General features: G+C 41.3%; 1 protein-coding gene across 3 annotated transcripts in view; it reads left to right on the top strand.

Annotated features, from left to right (window-relative positions):
- The window catches only part of LOC135511860 (thrombospondin-2-like), an 80,112-nt gene that overhangs the window by 37,178 nt on the left and 18,807 nt on the right, over window positions 1-24,127 (top strand). For all 3 annotated transcript variants that reach the window (XM_064933354.1, XM_064933355.1, XM_064933353.1), the window contains exons 11-12: window positions 1,072-1,199; window positions 2,064-2,216. In XM_064933354.1, coding sequence (XP_064789426.1) covers window positions 1,072-1,199; window positions 2,064-2,216 — 281 coding nt within the window. The remainder of the gene's footprint in view (window positions 1-1,071; window positions 1,200-2,063; window positions 2,217-24,127) is intronic.

Below are 24,127 nucleotides of genomic sequence, written 5' to 3'. Positions count from 1 at the left end.
ACTGAAACCTGCTAATTTGGAGAGACATGAAGGGAGCAACCTGGAGAAGCTAAATGTCAATTTCGAAATATCAATACACAAATGTCCAAACGTAGCTGCATTAGACATGCCCTGGTTCTCTTCACTATCATAACCGGTCCCCATGTTTCTTTCACATGGCTGTTTTAGTTATAACTCTTTTATGTATCTGCTAACCATGCTAATCCCTGTCAGATGGCCATCTGCTAACAATGCTAATCCCTGTCAGACGGCTGTCTAACCCATGCTAATCCCTGTCAGACGGCTGTCTGTCTAACCCATGTTAATCCCTGTCAGACGGCTGTCTGTCTAACCCATGTTAATCTCTGTCAGATGGCTGTCTGTCTAACCCATGCTAATCCCTGTCAGACGGCTGTCTGTCTAACCCATGTTAATCCCTCTCAGATGGCTGTCTGTCTAACCCATGTTAATCCCTGTCAGACGGCTGTCTGTCTAACCCATGTTAATCCCTGTCAGACGGCTGTCTGTCTAACCCATGTTAATCCCTGTCAGACGGCTGTCTGTCTAACCATGTTTTATGGCTGTCTGTCTAACCATGTTTTACGGCTGTCTGTCTAACCATGTTTTATGGCTGTCTGTCTAACCATGTTTTAAGGCTGTCTGTCTAACCATGTTTTATGGCTGTCTGTCTAACCATGTTTTAAGGCTGTCTGTCTAACCATGTTTTATGGCTGTCTGTGTAACCATGTTTTATGGCTGTCTGTGTAACCATGTTTTAAGGCTGTCTGTCTAACCATGTTTTATGGCTGTCTGTGTAACCATGTTTTATGGCTGTCTGTGTAACCATGTTTTAAGGCTGTCTGTCTAACCATGTTTTAAGGCTGTCTGTCTAACCATGTTTTATGGCTGTCTGTCTAACCATGTTTTAAGGCTGTCTGTGTAACCATGTTTTAAGGCTGTCTGTCTAACCATGTTTTAAGGCTGTCTGTCTAACCATGTTTTATGGCTGTCTGTCTAACCATGTTTTAAGGCTGTCTGTCTAACCATGTTTTATGGCTGTCTGTCTAACCATGTTTTATTGTTCCTTGTCAGACGGCTGTCTGTCTAACCCATGCTTTGGGGGAGTGCACTGTAACAGCGGCTCTGACGGATCCTGGGAGTGTGGACCCTGTCCCCTTGGTTTCCGTGGAAACGGCACCCACTGTGAAGATGTCAACGAGGTAATTTAGGGTTAAAGAAGGTTACACAAGTTAGATACTTTAACTAATGGTTAACGCTAACCTTAACCTTAGCTCTAATCATAGCCCTAAATAATGTAGGTCACCAGGCTATGCCTAACTCTAACCATTAGTTCATCCTGAACTCATTCATAGTCTTGACCTGTTACCCTTTTATAATCTGACCCTACTTCTGATCCTCTTCCTCCTCAGTGTGACATGGGCTCTGATAGATCAATATGATTGATTGATTGATCTGACCCTCTTCCTCCTCAGTGTGACATGGGCTCTGATAGATCAATATGATTGATTGATTGATCTGACCCTCTTCCTCCTCAGTGTGACATGGGCTCTGATAGATCAATATGATTGATTGATTGATCTGACCCTCTTCCTCCTCAGTGTGACATGGGCTCTGACAGATCAATATGAATGATTGATTGATCTGACCCTCTTCCTCCTCAGTGTGACATGTGCTCTGATAGTTCAATATGATTGATTGATCTGACCCTCTTCCTCCTCAGTGTGACATGGGCTCTGACAGATCAATATGAATGATTGATTGATCTGACCCTCTTCCTCCTCAGTGTGACATGGGCTCTAATAGATCAATATGAATGATTGATTGATCTGACCCTCTTCCTCCTCAGTGTGACATGGGCTCTGACAGATCAATATGAATGATTGATTGATCTGACCCTCTTCCTCCTCAGTGTGACATGGACTCTGATAGATCAATATGAATGATTGATTGATCTGACCATCTTCCTGCTCAGTGTGACATGGGCTCTGATAGATCATGGGCTCTGCTTTCTGACTGATGAACTGATTAATTCATTGATTTGATATGTTTTTTCCCCTTCTCAGTGTGACATTGTGTCAGATGTCTGCTTTAAAGCTGGTGGAGCATTGCGCTGCGTCAACACAGACCCAGGGTTCCACTGTCTGGCCTGCCCACCCCGCTACAAGGGAACACAGCCCTTCGGTGTGGGGGTGGAGGCTGCCAGCAAGAACAAACAGGTACGTCTGTGCCACTCTATATCGGTTTTAGACCAAGTGTATTCTTTAGGCAGCGTATTAGTACTAGTGGTATGAGGCTTTGTTTACAGTATTAGTAGTGGTGGTAGGAGGCTTGGTTTACAGTATTAGTAGTGGTGGTATGAGGCTTGGTTTACAGTATTAGTAGTGGTGGTAGGAGGCTTGGTTTACAGTATTAGTAGTGGTGGTAGGAGGCTTGGTTTACAGTATTAGTAGTGGTGGTAGGAGGCTTGGGTTACAGTATTAGTAGTGGTGGTATGAGGCTTGGTTTACAGTATTAGTAGTGGTGGTAGGAGGCTTGGTTTACAGTATTAGTAGTGGTGGTAGGAGGCTTGGTTTACAGTATTAGTAGAGGTGGTAGGAGGCTTGGTTTACAGTATTAGTAGTGGTGGTATGATGCTTGGTTTACAGTATTAGTAGAGGTGGTATGAAGCTTTGTTTACAGTATTAGTAGAGGTGGTATGATGCTTGGTTTACAGTATTAGTAGAGGTGGTATGGTGCTTGGTTTACAGTATTAGTAGAGGTGGTATGGTGCTTGGTTTACAGTATTAGTAGAGGTGGTATGAGGCTTGGTTTACAGTATTAGTAGAGGTGGTATGAGGCTTGGTTTACAGTATTAGTAGAGGTGGTATGATGCTTGGTTTACAGTATTAGTAGAGGTGGTATGAGGCTTGGTTTACAGTATTAGTAGTGGTGGTAGGAGGCTTGGTTTACAGTATTAGTAGAGGTGGTATGAGGCTTGGTTTACAGTATTAGTAGAGGTGGTATGATGCTTGGTTTACAGTATTAGTAGTGGTGGTAGGAGGCTTGGTTTACAGTATTAGTAGAGGTGGTAGGAGGCTTGGTTTACAGTATTAGTAGTGGTGGTATGAGGCTTGGTTTACAGTATTAGTAGTGGTGGTAGGAGGCTTGGTTTACAGTATTAGTAGTGGTGGTAGGAGGCTTGGTTTACAGTATTAGTAGTGGTGGTATGAGGCTTGTGTGAGCGGACCAAGTAATTGGGCGTCACTCTAAAGCGGGAAGGTGGAATAAACGAGTCAGGAGTAGGTTTTCTTGATTGAACACAGTTCTCTATTGAGGGCATTTGGTCAACAAAAACATTCCAACATAATCAAGGAAAAACATACATCTTCTTCTCCAGATGAAACAGGAACACAATAGGATTATCTTTAAACTACAACAAAAAGTCACGGGATTGTCACCATCTTAGTGGTTCTTCCTGGATAGCTTCTCTCTCCCAGAGATAGTTTTCCCCTTCCTCTCTGCTGCATTCTCTCTCTTATAGGGGAAGGAGAGTATGTCATTAGTACCGTCAGCTGTGCTTAATTGCCTCTGGTTACCTTGTCTCCCATGCCTTGTTGGGCTACTATCCGTGAGCCCAGCCTGCCCTCTGGTGGTCCGTCCACACTTGGTTTACAGTATTAGTAGAGGTGGTATGAGGCTTGGTTTACAGTATTAGAAGAGGTGTGTCACGTAGAGTAGGCCAGAAGGCTAAACTGGATAACCTAACCTCTATCAAAATAAAAAGATGGCGGAACCGCAAAAGTTCTTCTGTGCAAAGGTGTTTATTTACAAGTGATTCCAGAACAAAAAAAACAACAGTACTGCCATCAACGTCTACCTTATGGGACAGCTTAAAAACAATGCTGCCCCATCCACAGCTCAATCCAAACTGCCTCTCCATGACTGAAAGAGAGGCTCCTTTTGTAGGGCTAGCCCCTCCCCTCAGAACAATTAACCCTAATTAATTAATCACTTAACAATACAAACCTACATTTTCCATGAACTAAACATACTAAAGGATATACAATGCAACACGGTTTTAAACAATATCACAACATAACATTTACAACATTACATCACTACTGACAATATCTTTCAATATGCCCATATGCATTAATGAGCCATTTGGGACAGGCACTATAAAGCCAACCCAATTCCCTTAGCTCGGGTCCTTTTCCAGCATACCCGGAAGCTACAGAGATGGAGAGAGAGGAACAGAACAAACAAACAATGCGCTCACCCACAACATTGATAAGTATAATAATTATTGTATCTCTCAAATATGAACATTGACAAGTGTGAAATGCATGCACCGAGACAGAAGTTAATTTGTGTGTCGACCCACATTGTTAACTTATCTTATAATGGCGCAGGGAGGAGTGATGAATATGTGTGTGCGTTAAAGAACCAAATGCTGCCCGCGGCCAGTGACGGACTTCTACGTCACAAGGTGGTATGACGCTTGGTTTACAGTATTAGAAGAGGTGGTGTGAGGCTTGGTTTGCAGTATTAGTAGAGGTTGTAGGAGGCTTGGTTTACAGTATTAGTAGAGGTGGTATGATACTTGGTTTACAGTATTAGTAGAGGTGGTATGAAGCTTGGTTTACAGTATTAGTAGAGGTGGTATGAGGCTTGGTTTACAGTATTAGTAGAGGTGGTAGGAGGCTTGGTTTACAGTATTTGTAAAGGTGGTATGAGGCTTGGTTTACAGTATTTGTAAAGGTGGTAGGACGCTTGGTTTACAGTATTAGTAGAGGTGGTATGAGGCTTGGTTTACAGTATTAGTAGAGGTGGTAGGAGGCTTGGTTTACAGTATTAGTAGAGGTGGTATTATGCTTGGTTTACAGTATAAGTAGAGGTGGTATGATACTTGGTTTACAGTATTAGTGGAGTTGGTATGAGGCTTGGTTTACAGTATTAGTAGAGGTGGTATGATGCTTGGTTTAAAGTATTAGTAGAGGTGGTAGGAGGCTTGGTTTACAGTATTAGTAGCAGTGGTAGGTAGTAAGAGGCTTGGTTTACAGTATTAGTAGAGGTGGTATGAGGCTTGGTTTACAGTATTAGTAGAGGTGGTATTATGCTTGGTTTACAGTATAAGTAGAGGTGGTATGATACTTGGTTTACAGTATTAGAGTTGGTATGAGGCTTGGTTTACAGTATTAGTAGAGGTGGTATGAGGCTTGGTTTACAGTATTAGTAGAGGTGGTAGGAGGCTTGGTTTACATTATTAGTAGAGGTAGTATGAGGCTTGTTTTACAATATTAGTAGAGGTGGTATGATACTTGGTTTACAGTATTAGTAGAGTTTGTATGAGGCTTGGTTTACAGTATTAGTAGAGGTGGTATGATGCTTGGTTTAAAGTATTAGTAGAGGTGGTAGGAGGCTTGGTTTACAGTATTAGTAGCAGTGGTAGGTAGTAAGAGGCTTGGTTTACAGTATTAGTAGAGGTGGTATGAGGCTTGGTTTACAGTATTAGTAGAGGTGGTATTATGCTTGGTTTACAGTATAAGTAGAGGTGGTATGATACTTGGTTTACAGTATTAGAGTTGGTATGAGGCTTGGTTTTCAGTATTAGTAGAGGTGGTATGAGTCTTGGTTTACAGTATTAGTAGAGGTGGTAGGAGGCTTGGTTTACAATATTAGTAGGAGTGGTAGGTGGTAGGAGCCTTGGTTTACACTATTATTAGAGGTGGTATGATGCTTGGTTTACAGTATTAGTAGAGGTGGTGTGATGCTTGGTTTACAGTATTAGTAGAGGTGGTATGAGGTTGGTTTACAGTATAAGTAGAGGTGGTATGATGCTTGGTTTACATTTGTAGTAGCTGTGGTATGACGCTTGGTTTACAGTTTTAATAGAGGTGGTATGATGCTTGGTTTACAGTATTAGTAGAGGTGGTAGGTGGTATGAGGTTTGGTTTACAGTATTAGTAGAGGTGGTAGGAGGCTTGGTTTACAGTATTTGTAGAGGTGGTATGAGGCTTGGTTTTCAGTATTAGTAGAGGTGGTCGGTTGTATGAGGTTTGGTTTACAGTATTAGTAGAGGTGGTAGGAGGCTTGGTTTACAGTATTAGTAGAGGTGGTATGAGGCTTGGTTTACAGTATTAGTAGAGGTGGTAGGAGGCTTGGTTTACAGTATTAGTAGCAGTGGTAGGTAGTAGGAGGCGTGGTTTACAGTATTAGTAGAGGTGGTATTATGCTTGGTTTACAGTATAAGTAGAGGTGGTATGATACTTGGTTTACAGTATTAGTAGAGTTGGTATGAGGCTTGGTTTACAGTATTAGTAGAGGTGGTATGAGGCTTGGTTTACAGTATTGGTAGAGGTGGTATGAGGCTTGGTTTACAGTATTAGTAGAGGTGGTATTATGCATGGTTTACAGTATAAGTAGAGGTGGTATGATACTTGGTTTACAGTATTAGTAGAGTTGGTAGGAGGCTTGGTTTACAGTATTAGTAGAGGTGGTATGGTGCTTGGTTTACAGTATTAGTAGAGATGGTATGAGGCTTGGTTTACAGTATTTGTCGTGTTGGTAGGTGGTATGAGGCTTGGTTTACAGTATTAGTAGAGGTGGTATGAGGCTTGGTTTACAGTATGAGTAGAGGTGGTGTGAGGCTTGGTTTACAGTATTTGTAGAGGTGGTATGATGCTTGGTTTACATTTTTAGTAGAGGTGGTAGGAGGCTTGGTTTACAGTATTAGTAGCAGTGGTAGGTAGTAGGAGGCTTGGTTTACTGTATTGGTAGAGGTGGTATGAGGCTTGGTTTACAGTATTAGTAGAGGTGGTATGAGGCTTGGTTTACAGTATTAGTAGAGGTGGTAGGAGGCTTGGTTTACAGTATTAGTAGCAGTGGTAGGTAGTAAGAGGCTTGGTTTACAGTATTAGTAGAGGTGGTATGAGGCTTGGTTTACAGTATTAGTAGAGGTGGTATTATGCTTGGTTTACAGTATTAGTAGAGGTGGTATTATGCTTGTTTTACAGTATTAGTAGAGGTGGTATGAGGCTTGGTTTACAGTATTAGTAGAGGTGGTAGGAGGCTTGGTTTACATTATTAGTAGAGGTAGTATGAGGCTTGTTTTACAGTATTAGTAGAGCTGGTATGAGGCTTGGTTTTCAGTATTAGTAGAGGTGGTATGAGTCTTTGTTTACAATATTAGTAGAGGTGGTAGGAGGCTTGGTTTACAATATTAGTAGGAGTGGTAGGTGGTAGGAGCCTTGGTTTACACTATTATTAGAGGTGGTATGATGCTTGGTTTACAGTATTAGTAGAGGTGGTATGATGCTTGGTTTACAGTATTAGTAGAGGTGGTATGAGGTTGGTTTACAGTATAAGTAGAGGTGGTATGAGGTTGGTTTACAGTATAAGTAGAGGTGGTATGATGCTTGGTTTACATTTGTAGTAGCTGTGGTATGACGCTTGGTTTACAGTTTTAGTAGAGGTGGTATGATGCTTGGTTTACAGTATTAGTAGAGGTGGTATGGTGCTTGGTTTACAGTATTAGTAGAGGTGGTATGAGGCTTGGTTTACAGTATTTGTCGTGTTGGTAGGTGGTATGAGGCTTGGTTTACAGTATTAGTAGAGGTGGTATGAGGCTTGGTTTACAGTATGAGTAGAGGTGGTGTGAGGCTTGGTTTACAGTATTTGTAGAGGTGGTATGAGGTTGGTTTACAGTATAAGTGGAGGTTGTATGATGCTTGGTTTACATTTTTAGTAGAGGTGGTAGGAGGCTTGGTTTACAGTATTAGTAGCAGTGGTAGGTAGTAGGAGGCTTGGTTTACAGTATTGGTAGAGGTGGTATGAGGCTTGGTTTACAGTATAAGTAGAGGTGGTATTATGCTTGGTTTACAGTATTAGTAGAGGTGGTATGAGGCTTGGTTTACAATATTGGTAGAGGTGGTATGAGGCTTGGTTTACAGTATTAGTAGAGGTGGTATTATGCTTGGTTTACAGTATAAGTAGAGGTGGTATGATACTTGGTTTACAGTATTAGTAGAGTTGGTATGAGGCTTGGTTTACAGTATTAGTAGAGGTGGTATGAGGCTTGGTTTACAGTATTGGTAGAGGTGGTATGAGGCTTGGTTTACAGTATTAGTAGAGGTGGTATTATGCTTGGCTTACAGTATAAGTAGAGGTGGTATGAGGCTTGGTTTACAGTATTAGTAGAGTTGGTTTGAGGCTTGGTTTACAGTATTAGTAGAGGTGGTATGATGCTTGGCTTACAGTATTAGTAGAGGTGGTAGGAGGCTTGGTTTACAGTATTAGTAGCAGTGGTAGGTAGTAAGAGGCTTGGTTTACAGTATTAGTAGAGGTGGTATGAGGCTTGGTTTACAGTATTAGTAGAGGTGGTATTATGCTTGTTTTACAGTATTAGTAGAGGTGGTATTATGCTTGTTTTACAGTATTAGTAGAGGTGGTATGAGGCTTGGTTTACAGTATTAGTAGAGGTGGTAGGAGGCTTGGTTTACATTATTAGTAGAGGTAGTATGAGGCTTGTTTTACAGTATTAGTAGAGCTGGTATGAGGCTTGGTTTTCAGTATTAGTAGAGGTGGTATGAGTCTTTGTTTACAGTATTAGTAGAGGTGGTAGGAGGCTTGGTTTACAATATTAGTAGGAGTGGTAGGTGGTAGGAGCCTTGGTTTACACTATTATTAGAGGTGGTATGATGCTTGGTTTACAGTATTAGTAGAGGTGGTATGATGCTTGGTTTACAGTATTAGTAGAGGTGTTATGAGGTTGGTTTACAGTATAAGTAGAGGTGGTATGAGGTTGGTTTACAGTATAAGTAGAGGTGGTATGATGCTTGGTTTACATTTGTAGTAGCTGTGGTTTGACGCTTGGTTTACAGTTTTAGTAGAGGTGGTATGATGCTTGGTTTACAGTATTAGTAGAGGTGGTATGGTGCTTGGTTTACAGTATTAGTAGAGGTGGTATGAGGCTTGGTTTACAGTATTTGTCGTGTTGGTAGGTGGTATGAGGCTTGGTTTACAGTATTAGTAGAGGTGGTATGAGGCTTGGTTTACAGTATGAGTAGAGGTGGTGTGAGGCTTGGTTTACAGTATTTGTAGAGGTGGTATGAGGTTGGTTTACAGTATAAGTAGAGGTTGTATGATGCTTGGTTTACATTTTTAGTAGAGGTGGTAGGAGGCTTGGTTTACAGTATTAGTAGCAGTGGTAGGTAGTAGGAGGCTTGGTTTACAGTATTGGTAGAGGTGGTATGAGGCTTGGTTTACAGTATAAGTAGAGGTGGTATTATGCTTGGTTTACAGTATTAGTAGAGGTGGTATGAGGCTTGGTTTACAGTATTGGTAGAGGTGGTATGAGGCTTGGTTTACAGTATTAGTAGAGGTGGTATTATGCTTGGTTTACAGTATAAGTAGAGGTGGTATGAGGCTTGGTTTACAGTATTAGTAGAGTTGGTATGAGGCTTGGTTTACAGTATTAGTAGAGGTGGTATGAGGCTTGGTTTACAGTATTGGTAGAGGTGGTATGAGGCTTGGTTTACAGTATTAGTAGAGGTGGTATTATGCTTGGTTTACAGTATAAGTAGAGGTGGTATGATACTTGGTTTACAGTATTAGTAGAGTTGGTATGAGGCTTGGTTTACAGTATTAGTAGAGCTGTTATGAGGCTTGGTTTACAGTATTGGTAGAGGTGGTAGGAGGCTTGGTTTACAGTATTAGTAGAGCTGGTATGTGGCTTGGTTTACAGTATTAGTAGAGGTGGTAGGAGGCTTGGTTTACATTATTAGTAGAGGTAGTATGAGGCTTGTTTTACAGTATTAGTAGAGCTGGTATGAGGCTTGGTTTTCAGTATTAGTAGAGGTGGTATGAGTCTTGGTTTACAGTATTAGTAGAGGTGGTAGGAGGCTTGGTTTACAATATTAGTAGGAGTGGTAGGTGGTAGGAGCCTTGGTTTACACTATTATTAGAGGTGGTATGATGCTTGGTTTACAGTATTAGTAGAGGTGGTATGATGCTTGGTTTACAGTATTAGTAGAGGTGGTATGAGGTTGGTTTACAGTATAAGTAGAGGTGGTATGATGCTTGGTTTACATTTGTAGTAGCTGTGGTATGACGCTTGGTTTACTGTTTTAGTAGAGGTGGTATGATGCTTGGTTTACAGTATTAGTGGAGGTGGTATGGTGCTTGGTTTACAGTATTAGTAGAGGTGGTATGAGGCTTGGTTTTACAGTGTTAGTAGAGGTGGTATGAGGCTTGGTTTACAGTATTAGTAGAGATCGTATGAGTCTTGGTTTACATTATTAGTAGAGGTAGTATGAGGCTTGTTTTACAGTATTAGTAGAGCTGGTATGAGACTTGGTTTACAGTATTAGTAGAGGTGGTATGAGTCTTGGTTTACAGTATTAGTAGAGGTGGTAGGAGGCTTGGTTTACAATATTAGTAGGAGTGGTAGGTGGTAGGAGCCTTGGTTTACAGTATTATTAGAGGTGGTATGATGCTTGGTTTACAGTATTATTAGAGGTGGTATGATGCTTGGTTTACAGTATAAGTAGAGGTGGTATGATGCTTGGTTTACATTTGTAGTAGCTGTGGTATGACGCTTGGTTTACAGTATTAGTAGAGGTGGTATGATGCTTGATTTACAGTATTAGTAGAGGTGGTATGGTGCTTGGTTTACAGTATTAGTAGAGGTGGTAGGTGGTATGAGGCTTGGTTTACAGTATTAGTAGAGATCGTATGAGTCTTGGTTTACATTATTAGTAGAGGTAGTATGAGGCTTGTTTTACAGTATTAGTAGAGCTGGTATGAGGCTTGGTTTTCAGTATTAGTAGAGGTAGTATGAGTCTTGGTTTACAGTATTAGTTGAGGTAGTAGGTGGTATGAGGCTTGGTTTACAGTGTTAGTAGAGGTAGCAGGTGATATGAGGCTGTGTTTACAGTATTTGTAGCGGTGGTCGGAGGCTTGGTTTACAGTATTAGTGGAGTTGGTATGAGGCTTGGTTTACAGTATTAGTAGAGGTGGTATGAGGCTTGGTTTACAGTATTAGTAGAGGTGGTATGAGGCTTGGTTTACAGTATTAGTAGAGGTGGTATGAGGCTTGGTTTACAGTATTAGTAGAGGTGGTATGAGGCTTGGCTTACAGTATTAGTAGAGGTGGTAGGTGGTAGGAGGCTTGGTTTACAGTATTAGTAGATTTGGTATGAGGCTTGGTTGACAGTATTAGTAGAGGTGGTATGAGGTTGGTTTGCAGTATAAGTAGAGGTGGTATGATGCTTGGTTTACAATATTAGTAGAGGTAGTATGACTCTTGGTTTACATTGTTAGTAGAGGTGGTGTGAGGCTCTGTTTACAGTATTCGTAGCAGTGGTAGGTGGTATGAGGCTGTGTTTACAGTAGTAGTAGAGTTTGTATGCGGCTTGGTTTACAGTATTAGTAGTGTTGGTAGGTTGATGGAGGCTCTGTTTACAGTATTTGTAGTGTTAGGTGGTTGTGGTATGAGGCTTGGTTTACAGTATTAGTAGAGGTGGTATGAGGCTTGGTTTACAGTGTTAGTAGAGGTGGTAGGAGGCTTGGTTTACAGTATTAGTAGCAGTGGTAGGAGGCTTGGTTTACAGTATTATTAGAGTTGGTATGAGGTTGGTTTACAGTATTAGTAGTGGTGGTAGGTGGTAGGAGTTTTGGTTTACAGTATTAGCAGAGGTGGTATGAGTCTTGCTTTACAATATTAGTAGGAGTGGTCGGAGGCTTGGTTTACAGTATTAGTAGGAGTGGTAGGTGGTAGGAGGTTTGGTTTACAGTATTATTAGAGGTGGTATGATGCTTGGTTTACAGTATTAGTAGAGGTGGTTTGAGGCTTGGTTTACAGTATTAGTAGAGGTGGTATGAGGCTTGGCTTACAGTATTAGTATGGTAGGTGGTATGAGGGCTTGGTTTACAGTATTAGTAGAGGTGGTAGGAGGCTTGGTTTACAGTATTAGTAGCAGTTGTAGAGGCTTGGTTTACAGTATTAGTAGAGTTGGTATGAGGTTGGTTTACAGTATTAGTAGCAGTGGTAGTTGGTAGGAGCAGTTTGGTATTGGTAGAGGTGGTATGAGGCTTGGTTTACAGTATTGGTAGAGGTGGTATTAGGCTTGGTTTACAGTATTAGTAGAGGTGGTAGGCTTGGTTTACAGTATTAGTAGAGGTGGTTTGGTTTACAGTATTAGTAGAGGTGGTATGAGGCTTGGTTTTCAGTATATTAGTAGAGGTGGTATGAGGCTTGGTTTACAGTATTAGTAGAGGTAGTATGAGGCTTGGTTTCCAGTAGAGGTAGAGTTGGTATGAGGCTTGGTTTACAGTAGTAGTAGAGGTGGTATGAGGCTTGGTTTACAGTATTAGTAGCAGTGGTAGGTGGTATGAGGCTTGGTTTACAGTAGTAGTAGAGTTGGTATGAGGCTTGGTTTACAGTATTAGTAGCGGTGGTAGGTGGATGAAGGCTTGTTTACAGTATTAGTAGCGGTGGTAGGTGGTAGGAGGCTTGGTTTACAGTATTAGTAGAGGTGGTATTATGCTTGGTTTACAGTATTAGTAGAGGTGGTATGTGCTTGGTTTACAGTATTAGTAGAGGTGGTATGAGGCTTGGTTTACAGTATTAGTAGAGGTGGTAGGAGGCTTGGTTTACATTATTAGTAGGAGTGGTAGGTGGTAGGAGGCTTGGTTTACAGTATTAGTAGAGGTGGTATGAGGCTTGGTTTACAGTATTGGTAGAGTTGGTAAGGCTCGGTTTACAGTATTAGTAGCGGTGGTAGATGGTAGGAGGCTTGGTTTACAGTATTAGTAGAGGTGGTAGGTGGAGGCTTGGTTTACAGTATTAGCAGAGGTGGTATGAGCCTTGCTTTACAGTATTAGTAGAGGTGGTGTGAGACTTGTTTTACAGTATTTGTAGAGGTGGTATGAGGCTTGGTTTGCAGTATTAGTAGCAGTGGTAGGTGGTAGGAAGCTTGGTTTACAGTATTAGTAGAGGTGGTATGAGGCCTGGTTTACAGTATCAGTACAGGTGGTAGGAGGCTTGGTTTACAGTATTAGTAGCAGTGGTAGGTGGTAGGAGGCTTGGTTTACAGTATTAGTAGAGGTGGTATGAGGCTTGGTTTACAGTATTAGTAGAGGTGTTATGATGCTTGGTTTACAGTATTAGTAGAGGTGGTATTAGGCTTGGTTTACAGTATTAGTAGAGGTGGTATTTGGCTTGGTTTACAGTATTAGTAGAGTATGAGGCTTGGTTTACAGTATTAGTAGAGGTGGTATGATGCTTGGTTTACAGTATTAGTAGAGGTGGTATGATGCTTGGTTTACAGTATTAGTAGAGGTGGTATGATGCTTGGTTTACAGTTTTAGTAGAGGTGTTATGATGCTTGGTTTACAGTATTAGTAGAGGTGGTATTATGCTTGGTTTTCAGTATTAGTTGAGGTGGTATTTGGCTTGGTTTACAGTATTAGTAGAGGTGGTATGAGGCTTGGTTTACAGTATTAGTAGAGGTGGTATTATGCTTGGTTTACAGTATTATTAGAGGTGGTATTTGGCTTGGTTTACAGTATTAGTAGAGGTGGTAGGTGGTATGAGGTTGGTTTACAGTATAAGTAGAGGTGGTATGAGGCTTGGTTTACAGTATTAGTAGAGGTGGTATGATGCTTGGTTTACAGTTTTAGTAGAGGTGTTATGATGCTTGGTTTACAGTATTAGTAGAGGTGGTATTATGCTTGGTTTTCAGTATTAGTTGAGGTGGTATTTGGCTTGGTTTACAGTATTAGTAGAGGTGGTATGAGGCTTGGTTTACAGTATTAGTAGAGGTGGTATTATGCTTGGTTTACAGTATTATTAGAGGTGGTATTTGGCTTGGTTTACAGTATTAGTAGAGGTGGTATGAGGCTTGGTTTACAGTATTAGTAGAGGTGGTATGAGTTGGTTTTCAGTATTAGTAGAGGTGGTATGAGGCTTGGTTTTCAGTATTAGTTGAGGTCGTATGAGTCTTGGTTTACAGTATTAGTAGAGGTAGTATGAGGCTTGGTTTCCAGTAGAGGTAGAGTTGGTATGAGGCTTGGTTTACAGTATTAGTAGAGGTGGTATGAGGCTTGGTTTTCAGTATTAGTAGAGGTGGTATGAGGCTTGGTTTACAGTATTAGTAGAGGTGGTATGAGGCTTGGCTTACAGTATTAGTAGAGTTGGTAGGAGGCTTGTTTTTCAATTTTAGTTGGAGTGGTCGGTGGTAGGAGGCTTGGTTTACAGTACTAGTAGGAGTGGTAGGTGGTAGGAGGCTTGGTTTACAGTATTATAAGAGGTGGTATGAGGCTTGGTTTACAGTATTAGTAGAGGTGGTAGGAGGCTTGGTTTACAGTATTAGTAGCAGTTGTAGGAGGCTTGGTTTACAGTATTAGTAGAGGTGGTGTGAGGTTGGTTTACAGTATTAGTAGCAGTGGTAGGTGGTAGGAGTCTTAGTTTACAGTATTGGTAGAGGTGGTATGAGGCTTGGTTTACAGTATTAGTAGAGGTGGTATTATGCTTGGTTTACAGTATTAGTAGAGGTGGTATGTGGCTTGGTTTACAGTATTAGTAGAGGTGGTATGAGGCTTGGTTTACAGTATTAGTAGAGGTGGTAGGAGGCTTGGTTTACATTATTGGTAGGTGGTAGGAGGCTTGGTTTACAGTATTAGTAGAGGTGGTATGAGGCTTGGTTTACAGTATTAGTAGAGTTGGTATGAGGTCGGTTTACAGTATTTGCGGTTGTAGATATGCAGGCTTGGTTTACAGTATTAGTAGAAGTGGTATGAGCATTGGCTTACAGTATTTGTAGAGGTGGTAGGAGGCTTGGTTTACAGTATTTGTAGAGGTGGTAGGAGGCTTGGTTTACAGTATTAGTAGAGGTGGTAGGAGGCTTGGTTTACAGTATTAGTAGAGGTGGTAGGAGGCTTGGTTTACAGTATTAGTAGCAGTGGTAGGTAGGAGGCTTGGTTTACAGTATTGGTAGAGGTGGTATGAGGCTTGGTTTACAGTATTAGTAGAGGTGGTCGGTTGTATGAGGTTTGGTTTACAGTATTAGTAGAGGTGGTAGGAGGCTTGGTTTACAGTATTTGTAGAGGTGGTATGAGGCTTGGTTTACAGTATTTGTAGAGGTGGTATGAGGCTTGGTTTACAGTATTAGTAGAGGTGGTCGGTTGTATGAGGTTTGGTTTACAGTATTAGTAGAGGTGGTAGGAGGCTTGGTTTACAGTATTAGTAGCAGTGGTAGGTAGTAGGAGGCTTGGTTTACAGTATTGGTAGAGGTGGTATGAGGCTTGGTTTACAGTATTAGTAGAGGTGGTAGGAGGCTTGGTTTACAGTATTAGTAGCAGTGGTAGGTAGTAGGAGGCTTGGTTTACAGTATTGGTAGAGGTGGTATGAGGCTTGGTTTACAGTATTATTAGAGGTGGTATGAGGCTTGGCTTACAGTATTAGTAGAGTTGGTAGGAGGCTTGTTTTTCAATTTTAGTAGGAGTGGTCGGTGGTAGGAGGCTTGGTTTACAGTACTAGTAGGAGTGGTAGGTGGTAGGAGGCTTGGTTTACAGTATTATAAGAGGTGGTATGAGGCTTGGTTTACAGTATTAGTAGAGGTGGTAGGAGGCTTGGTTTACAGTATTAGTAGCAGTTGTAGGAGGCTTGGTTTACAGTATTAGTAGAGGTGGTGTGAGGTTGGTTTACAGTATTAGTAGCAGTGGTAGGAGTCTTAGTTTACAGTATTGGTAGAGGTGGTATTATGCTTGGTTTTCAGTATTAGTTGAGGTGGTATTTGGCTTGGTTTACAGTATTAGTAGAGGTGGTATGAGGCTTGGTTTACAGTATTAGTAGAGGTGGTATGATACTTGGTTTACAGTTTTAGTAGAGGTGTTATGATGCTTGGTTTACAGTATTAGTAGAGGTGGTATGATGCTTGGTTTACAGTTTTAGTAGAGGTGTTATGATGCTTGGTTTACAGTATTAGTAGAGGTGGTATTATGCTTGGTTTTCAGTATTAGTTGAGGTGGTATTTGGCTTGGTTTACAGTATTAGTAGAGGTGGTATGAGGCTTGGTTTACAGTATTAGTAGAGGTGGTATTATGCTTGGTTTACAGTATTATTAGAGGTGGTAGGAGGCTTGGTTTACAGTATTAGTAGAGGTGGTAGGTGGGGTTGGTTTACAGTATTAGTAGAGGTGGTATGAGGCTTGGTTTACAGTATTAGTAGAGGTGGTATGATGCTTGGTTTACAGTTTTAGTAGAGGTGTTATGATGCTTGGTTTACAGTATTAGTAGAGGTGGTATTATGCTTGGTTTTCAGTATTAGTTGAGGTGGTATTTGGCTTGGTTTACAGTATTAGTAGAGGTGGTATGAGGCTTGGTTTACAGTATTAGTAGAGGTGGTATTATGCTTGGTTTACAGTATTATTAGAGGTGGTATTTGGCTTGGTTTACAGTATTAGTAGAGGTGGTATGAGGCTTGGTTTACAGTATTAGTAGAGGTGGTATGAGTTGGTTTTCAGGATTAGTAGAGGTGGTATGAGGCTTGGTTTTCAGTATTAGTTGAGGTCGTATGAGTCTTGGTTTACAGTATTAGTAGAGGTAGTATGAGGCTTGGTTTCCAGTAGAGGTAGAGGTGGTATGTGGCTTGGTTTACAGTATTAGTAGAGGTGGTATGAGGCTTGGTTTTCAGTATTAGTAGAGGTGGTATGAGGCTTGGTTTACAGTATTAGTAGAGGTGGTATGAGGCTTGGCTTACAGTATTAGTAGAGTTGGTAGGAGGCTTGTTTTTCAATTTTAGTAGGAGTGGTCGGTGGTAGGAGGCTTGGTTTACAGTACTAGTAGGAGTGGTAGGTGGTAGGAGGCTTGGTTTACAGTATTATAAGAGGTGGTATGAGGCTTGGTTTACAGTATTAGTAGAGGTGGTAGGAGGCTTGGTTTACAGTATTAGTAGCAGTTGTAGGAGGCTTGGTTTACAGTATTAGTAGAGGTGGTGTGAGGTTGGTTTACAGTATTAGTAGCAGTGGTAGGTGGTAGGAGTCTTAGTTTACAGTATTGGTAGAGGTGGTATGAGGCTTGGTTTACAGTATTAGTAGAGGTGGTATTATGCTTGGTTTACAGTATTAGTAGAGGTGGTATGTGGCTTGGTTTACAGTATTAGTAGAGGTGGTATGAGGCTTGGTTTACAGTATTAGTAGAGGTGGTAGGAGGCTTGGTTTACAGTATTAGTAGAGGTGGTATGAGGCTTGGTTTACAGTATTAGTAGAGGTGGTATGAGGCTTGGTTTACAGTATTAGTAGAGTGGTGGTATGAGGCTTGGTTTACAGTATTAGTAGCGGTTGTAGTGGTAGAGGCTTGGTTTACAGTATTAGTAGAGGTGGTGGGAGGCTTGGTTTACAGTATTTGTAGAGGTGGTATGAGGCTTGGTTTACAGTATTAGTAGAGGTGGTAGGAGGCTTGGTTTACAGTATTAGTAGCAGGTGGTGGTATGAGGCTTGGTTTACAGTATTAGTAGAGGTGGTATGAGGCTTGGTTTACAGTATTAGTAGAGGTGGTCGGTTGTATGAGGTTTGGTTTACAGTATTAGTAGAGGTGGTATGAGGCTTGGTTTACAGTATTTGTAGTAGTTTACAGTATTTGTAGGTATGAGGCTTGGTTTACAGTATTAGTAGAGGTGGTATGAGGCTTGGTTTACAGTATTAGTAGAGGTAGGGTAGGAGGCTTGGTTTACAGTATTAGTAGTGGGTGGTATGAGGCTTGGTTTACAGTATTAGTAGAGGTGGTAGGAGGCTTGGTTTACAGTATTAGTAGCAGTGGTAGGTGGTAGGAGGCTTGGTTTACAGTATTAGTAGAGGTGGTATGAGGCTTGGTTTACAGTATTATTAGAGGTGGTATGAGGCTTGGTTTACAGTATTAGTAGAGTTGGTAGGAGGCTTGTTTTTCAATTTTAGTAGGAGTGGTAGGTGGTAGGAGGCTTGGTTTACAGTACTAGTAGGAGTGGTAGGTGGTATGAGGCTTGGTTTACAGTATTATAAGAGGTGGTATGAGGCTTGGTTTACAGTATTAGTAGAGGTGGTAGGAGGCTTGGTTTACAGTATTAGTAGCAGTTGTAGGAGGCTTGGTTTACAGTATTAGTAGAGGTGGTATGAGGCTTGGTTTACAGTATAGTAGTGGTAGGAGTTTACAGGTAGGTGGTATGAGGCTTGGTTTACAGTATTAGTAGAGGTGGTATGAGGCTTGGTTTACAGTATTAGTAGAGGTGGTATGAGGCTTGGTTTACAGTATTAGTAGAGGTGGTATGAGGCTTGGTTTACAGTATTAGTAGAGGTGGTATGAGGCTTGGTTTACATTATTAGTAGAGTGGTGTGGTATGAGGCTTGGTTTACAGTATTAGTAGAGGTGGGCTTGGTTTTCAGTATTATGAGGTGGTGGCTTGGTTTACAGTATTAGTAGAGGTGGTATGAGGCTTGGTTTACAGTATTAGTAGAGGTGGTATGATGCTTGGTTTACAGTATTAGTAGAGTTGGTATGTAGGAGGCTTGGTTTACAGTATTAGTAGAGGTGGTAGGTGGATGAGGTTTGGTTTACAGTATTAGTAGAGGTGGTATGAGGCTTGGTTTACAGTATTAGTAGAGGTGGTAGGTGGTAGGAGGCTTGGTTTACAGTATTAGTAGGTGGTATTAGTTTTGGTATGGAGGCTTGGTTTACAGTATTAGTAGAGGTGGTATGAGGCTTGGTTTACAGTATTAGTAGAGGTGGTAGGCTTGGTTTACAGTATTAGTAGAGGTGGTATGAGGCTTGGTTTACAGTATTAGTAGAGGTGGTATGAGGTGGTTTACAGTATTAGTAGCGGTGGTATGAGTTGGTTTTCAGGATTAGTAGAGGTGGTTGAGGCTTGGCAGTATTAGTTGAGGTGGTATGAGTCTTGGTTTACAATATTAGTAGGAGTGGTTGGTTTGGTAGGAGGCTTGGTTTACAGTATTAGTAGGAGTGGTAGGTGGTAGGAGATTTGGTTTACAGTATTATTAGAGGTGGTATGAGGCTTGCTTGTTTTAGAGTAGGCTTGTTTTCGTTGAGGTAGTTTGAGGCTTGGTTTACAGTATTAGTAGAGGTGGTATGATGCTTGGTTTACAGTATTTGTAGAGGTGGTTTGAGGCTTGGTTTACAGTATTAGTAGAGGTGGTATGAGGCTTGGCTTACAGTATTAGTAGCAGTTGTAGGAAGCTTGGTTTACAGTATTAGTAGAGGTGGTATGAGGTTGGTTTACAGTATTAGTAGCAGGGTAGGTGGTAGGAGTCTTAGTTTACAGTATTGGTAGAGGTGGTATGAGGCTTGGTTTACAGTATTAGTAGAGGTGGTATTATGCTTGGTTTACAGTATTAGTAGAGGTGGTATGTGGCTTGGTTTACAGTATTAGTAGAGGTGGTATGAGGCTTGGTTTACAGTATTAGTAGAGGTGGTAGGAGGCTTGGTTTACATTATTAGTAGGAGTGGTAGGTGGTAGGAGGCTTGGTTTACAGTATTAGTAGAGTTGGTATGAGGCTCGGTTTACAGTATTAGTAGCGGTTGTAGATGGTAGCAGGCTTGGTTTACAGTATTAGTAGAAGTGGTATGAGCATTGGCTTACAGTATTTGTAGAGGTGGTAGGAGGCTTGGTTTACAGTATTTGTAGAGGTGGTATGAGGCTTGGTTTACAGTATTAGTAGAGGTGGTAGGAGGCTTGGTTTACAGTATTAGTAGCAGTGGTAGGTAGTAGGAGGCTTGGTTTACAGTATTGGTAGAGGTGGTATGAGGCTTGGTTTACAGTATTAGTAGAGGTGGTCGGTTGTATGAGGTTTGGTTTACAGTATTAGTAGAGGTGGTAGGAGGCTTGGTTTACAGTATTTGTAGAGGTGGTATGAGGCTTGGTTTACAGTATTAGTAGAGGTGGTCGGTTGTATGAGGTTTGGTTTACAGTATTAGTAGAGGTGGTAGGAGGCTTGGTTTACAGTATTTGTAGAGGTGGTATGAGGCTTGGTTTACAGTATTAGTAGAGGTGGTCGGTTGTATGAGGTTTGGTTAACATTATTAGTAGCAGTGGTAGGTATTAGGAGGCTTGGTTTACAGTATTGGTAGAGGAGGTATGAGGCTTGGTTTACAGTATTATTAGAGGTTGTATGAGGCTTGGTTTACAGTATAAGTAGAGGTGGTATGAGGCTTGGTTTACAGTATTAGTAGAGGTGGTATGAGGCTTGGTTTACAGTATTAGTAGAGGTGGTATGAGGCTTGGTTTACAGTATTAGTAGAGGTGGTATGAGGCTTGGTTTACATTACTAGTAGAGGTTGTATGAGTCTTGGTTTACATTATTAGTAGAGGTAGTATGATGCTGTGTTTACAGTATTAGTAGAGTTGGTATGCGGCTTGGTTTACAGTATTAGTAGCGGTGGTAGGTGGATGGAGGTTTGGTTTACACTATTAGTAGAGGTGGTAGGAGGCTTGGTTTACATTATTAGTAGGAGTGGTAGGTGGTAGGAGGCTTGGTTTACAGTATTAGTAGAGTTGGTATGAGGCTTGGTTTACAGTATTAGTAGAGTTGGTATGAGGCTCGGTTTACAGTATTAGTAGCGGTTGTAGGTGGTAGCAGGCTTGGTTTACAGTATTAGCAGAGGTGGTATGAGTCTTGGTTTACAATATTAGTAGGAGTGGTCGGTGGTAGGAGGCTTGGTTTACAGTATTAGTAGGAGTGGTAGGTGGTAGGAGATTTGGTTTACAGTATTATTAGAGGTGGTATGATGCTTGGTTTACAGTATTTGTAGAGGTGGTTTGAGGCTTGGTTTACAGTTAGTAGAGGTGGTATGAGGCTTGGTTTACAGTATTAGTAGAGGTGGTATGAGGCTTGGTTTACAGTATTAGTAGAGGTGGTATGAGGCTTGGCTTACAGTATTAGTAGCAGTTGTAGGAAGCTTGGTTTACAGTATTAGTAGAGGTGGTATGAGGTTGGTTTACAGTATTAGTAGCAGTGGTAGTTGGTAGGAGTCTTAGTTTACAGTATTGGTAGAGGTGGTATGAGGCTTGATTTACAGTATTAGTAGAGGTGGTATTATGCTTGGTTTACAGTATTAGTAGAGGTGGTATGAGGCTTGGTTTACAGTATTAGTAGAGGTGGTATGAGGCTTGGTTTACAGTATTAGTAGAGGTGGTAGGAGGCTTGGTTTACATTATTAGTAGGAGTGGTAGGTGGTAGGAGGCTTGGTTTACAGTATTAGTAGAGTTGGTATGAGGCTCGGTTTACAGTATTAGTAGCGGTTGTAGTTGGTAGGTGGCTTGGTTTACAGTATTAGTAGAAGTGGTATGAGCATTGGCTTACAGTATTTGTAGAGGTGGTAGGAGGCTTGGTTTACAGTATTTGTAGAGGTGGTATGAGGCTTGGTTTACAGTATTAGTAGAGGTGGTAGGAGGCTTGGTTTACAGTATTAGTAGCAGTGGTAGGTAGTAGGAGGCTTGGTTTACAGTATTGGTAGAGGTGGTATGAGGCTTGGTTTACAGTATTAGTAGAGGTGGTCGGTTGTATGAGGTTTGGTTTACAGTATTAGTAGAGGTGGTAGGAGGCTTGGTTTACAGTATTTGTAGAGGTGGTATGAGGCTTGGTTTACAGTATTAGTAGAGGTGGTCGGTTGTATGAGGTTTGGTTAACATTATTAGTAGCAGTGGTAGTATTAGGAGGCTTGGTTTACAGTATTGGTAGAAGTGGTATGAGCTTGGTTTACAGTATTAGTAGAGGTTGTATGAGGCTTGGTTTACAGTATAAGTAGAGGTGGTATGAGGCTTGGTTTACAGTATTAGTAGAGGTGGTAGGAGGCTTGGTTTACAGTATTAGTAGAGGTGGTATGAGGCTTGGTTTACAGTATTAGTAGAGGTGGTATGAGGCTTGGTTTACAGTATTAGTAGAGGTGGTGGTGTGAGGCTTGGTTTACAGTATTAGTAGCAGTGGTAGGTGGTATGAGGCTGTGTTTACAGTAGTAGTAGAGTTGGTATGCGGCTTGGTTTACAGTATTAGTAGGGGTGGTAGGTGGATGGAGGCTCTGTTTACAGTATTGTAGTGTTGGTATGTTGTTGTAGGTTAGGCTTGGTTTACAGTATAAGTAGAGGTGGTATGATACTTGGTTTACAGTATTAGTAGAGGTGGTTTGAGGCTTGGTTTACAGTATTAGTAGAGGTGGTAGGTGGTATGAGGCTTGGTTTACAGTATTAGTAGAGGTGGTATGAGGCTTGGCTTACAGTATTAGTAGAGGTGGTATGAGGTTGGTTTGCAGTATAAGTAGAGGTGGTATGATGCTTGGTTTACAATATTAGTAGAGGTAGTATGACTCTTGGTTTACATTGTTAGTAGAGGTGGTGTGAGGCTTGGTTTACAGTATTCGTAGCAGTGGTAGGTGGTATGAGGCTGTGTTTACAGTAGTAGTAGAGTTGGTAGGAGGCTTGGCAGTATTAGTAGAGGTGGTATGGTTGGTTTACAGTATAGTAGAGGTGGTATGCTCTTGGTTTACAGTATTAGTAGGTGGTTGAGGTTGGTTTACAGTATAGTAGAGGTGGTATGATGCTTGTTTACAGTATTTGTAGGTGTATGAGGCTTGGTTTACAGTATTAGTGTGGTATGAGGCTTGGTTTACAGTATTAGTAGAGGTGGTATGAGGCTTGGTTTACAGTATTAGTAGTAGGTGGTAGGAGGCTTGGTTTACAGTATTAGTAGTTGGTGGTAGGAGGCTTGGTTTACAGTATTATTAGAGTTGGTATGAGGCTTGGTTTACAGTATTAGTATTAGTAGTGGTGGTAGGTATTGGTAGGTAGTTTTGGTTTACAGTATTAGTAGAGGTGGTAGGCTTGGTTTACAGTATTGAGTGGTTGAGGCTTTTACAATATTAGTAGAGGTGGTAGGAGGCTTGGTTTACAGTATTAGTAGAGTGGTAGGTGGTAGGAGGCTTGGTTTACAGTATTAGTAGAGGTGGTATGTGGCTTGGTTTACAGTATTAGTAGAGGTGGTATGATGCTTGGTTTACAGTATTCGTAGAGGTGGTTTGAGGCTTGGTTTACAGTATTAGTAGAGGTGGTAGGTGGTATGAGGCTTGGTTTACAGTATTAGTAGAGGTGGTAGGAGGCTTGGTTTACAGTATTAGTAGCAGTTGTAGGAGGCTTGGTTTACAGTATTAGTAGAGGTGGTATGAGGTTGGTTTACAGTATTAGTAGCAGTGGTAGTTGGTAGGAGTCTTAGTTTACAGTATTGGTAGAGGTGGTATGAGGCTTGGTTTACAGTATTAGTAGAGGTGGTATTATGCTTGGTTTACAGTATTATTAGAGGTGGTATGTGGCTTGGTTTACAGTATTAGTAGAGGTGGTATGAGGCTTGGTTTTCAGTATTAGTAGAGGTGGTATGAGGCTTGGTTTTCAGTATTAGTAGAGGTGGTATGAGGCTTGGTTTTCAGTATTAGTAGAGGTGGTATGAGGCTTGGTTTACAGTATTAGTAGAGGTAGTATGAGGCTTGGTTTACAGTATTAGTAGGTGGTAGGTGGTATGAGGCTTGGTTTACAGTAATAGTGGAAGTGGTATGAGGCTTGGTTTACAGTATTCGTAACAGTGGTAGGTGGTATGAGGCTGTGTTTACAGTAGTAGTAGAGTTGGTATGCGGCTTGGTTTACAGTATTAGTAGCGGTGGTAGGTGGATGAAGGCTCTGTTTACAGTATTAGTAGCGGTGGTAGGTGGTAGGAGGCTTGGTTTACAGTATTAGCAGAGGTGGTATGAGTCTTGCTTTACAGTATTAGTAGAGGTGGTGTGAGACTTGTTTTACAGTATTTGTAGAGGTGGTATGAGGCTTGGTTTGCAGTATTAGTAGCAGTGGTAGGTGGTAGGAAGCTTGGTTTACAGTATTAGTAGAGGTGGTATGAGGCCTGGTTTACAGTATCAGTACAGGTGGTAGGAGGCTTGGTTTACAGTATTAGTAGCAGTGGTAGGTGGTAGGAGGCTTGGTTTACAGTATTAGTAGAGGTGGTATGAGGTTGGTTTACAGTATAAGTAGAGGTGGTATGATGCTTGGTTTACAGTATTAGTAGAGGTGGTATGAGGCTTGGTTTACAGTATTAGTAGAGGTGGTATGATGCTTGGTTTACAG

Source organism: Oncorhynchus masou, chromosome 24 (genome assembly GCF_036934945.1).
Source record: "Oncorhynchus masou masou isolate Uvic2021 chromosome 24, UVic_Omas_1.1, whole genome shotgun sequence".
NCBI lineage: Eukaryota > Metazoa > Chordata > Actinopteri > Salmoniformes > Salmonidae > Oncorhynchus > Oncorhynchus masou.
Note: the sequence above shows the minus strand (reverse complement) of the source record. Positions and strands in the feature narration are given on the sequence as shown.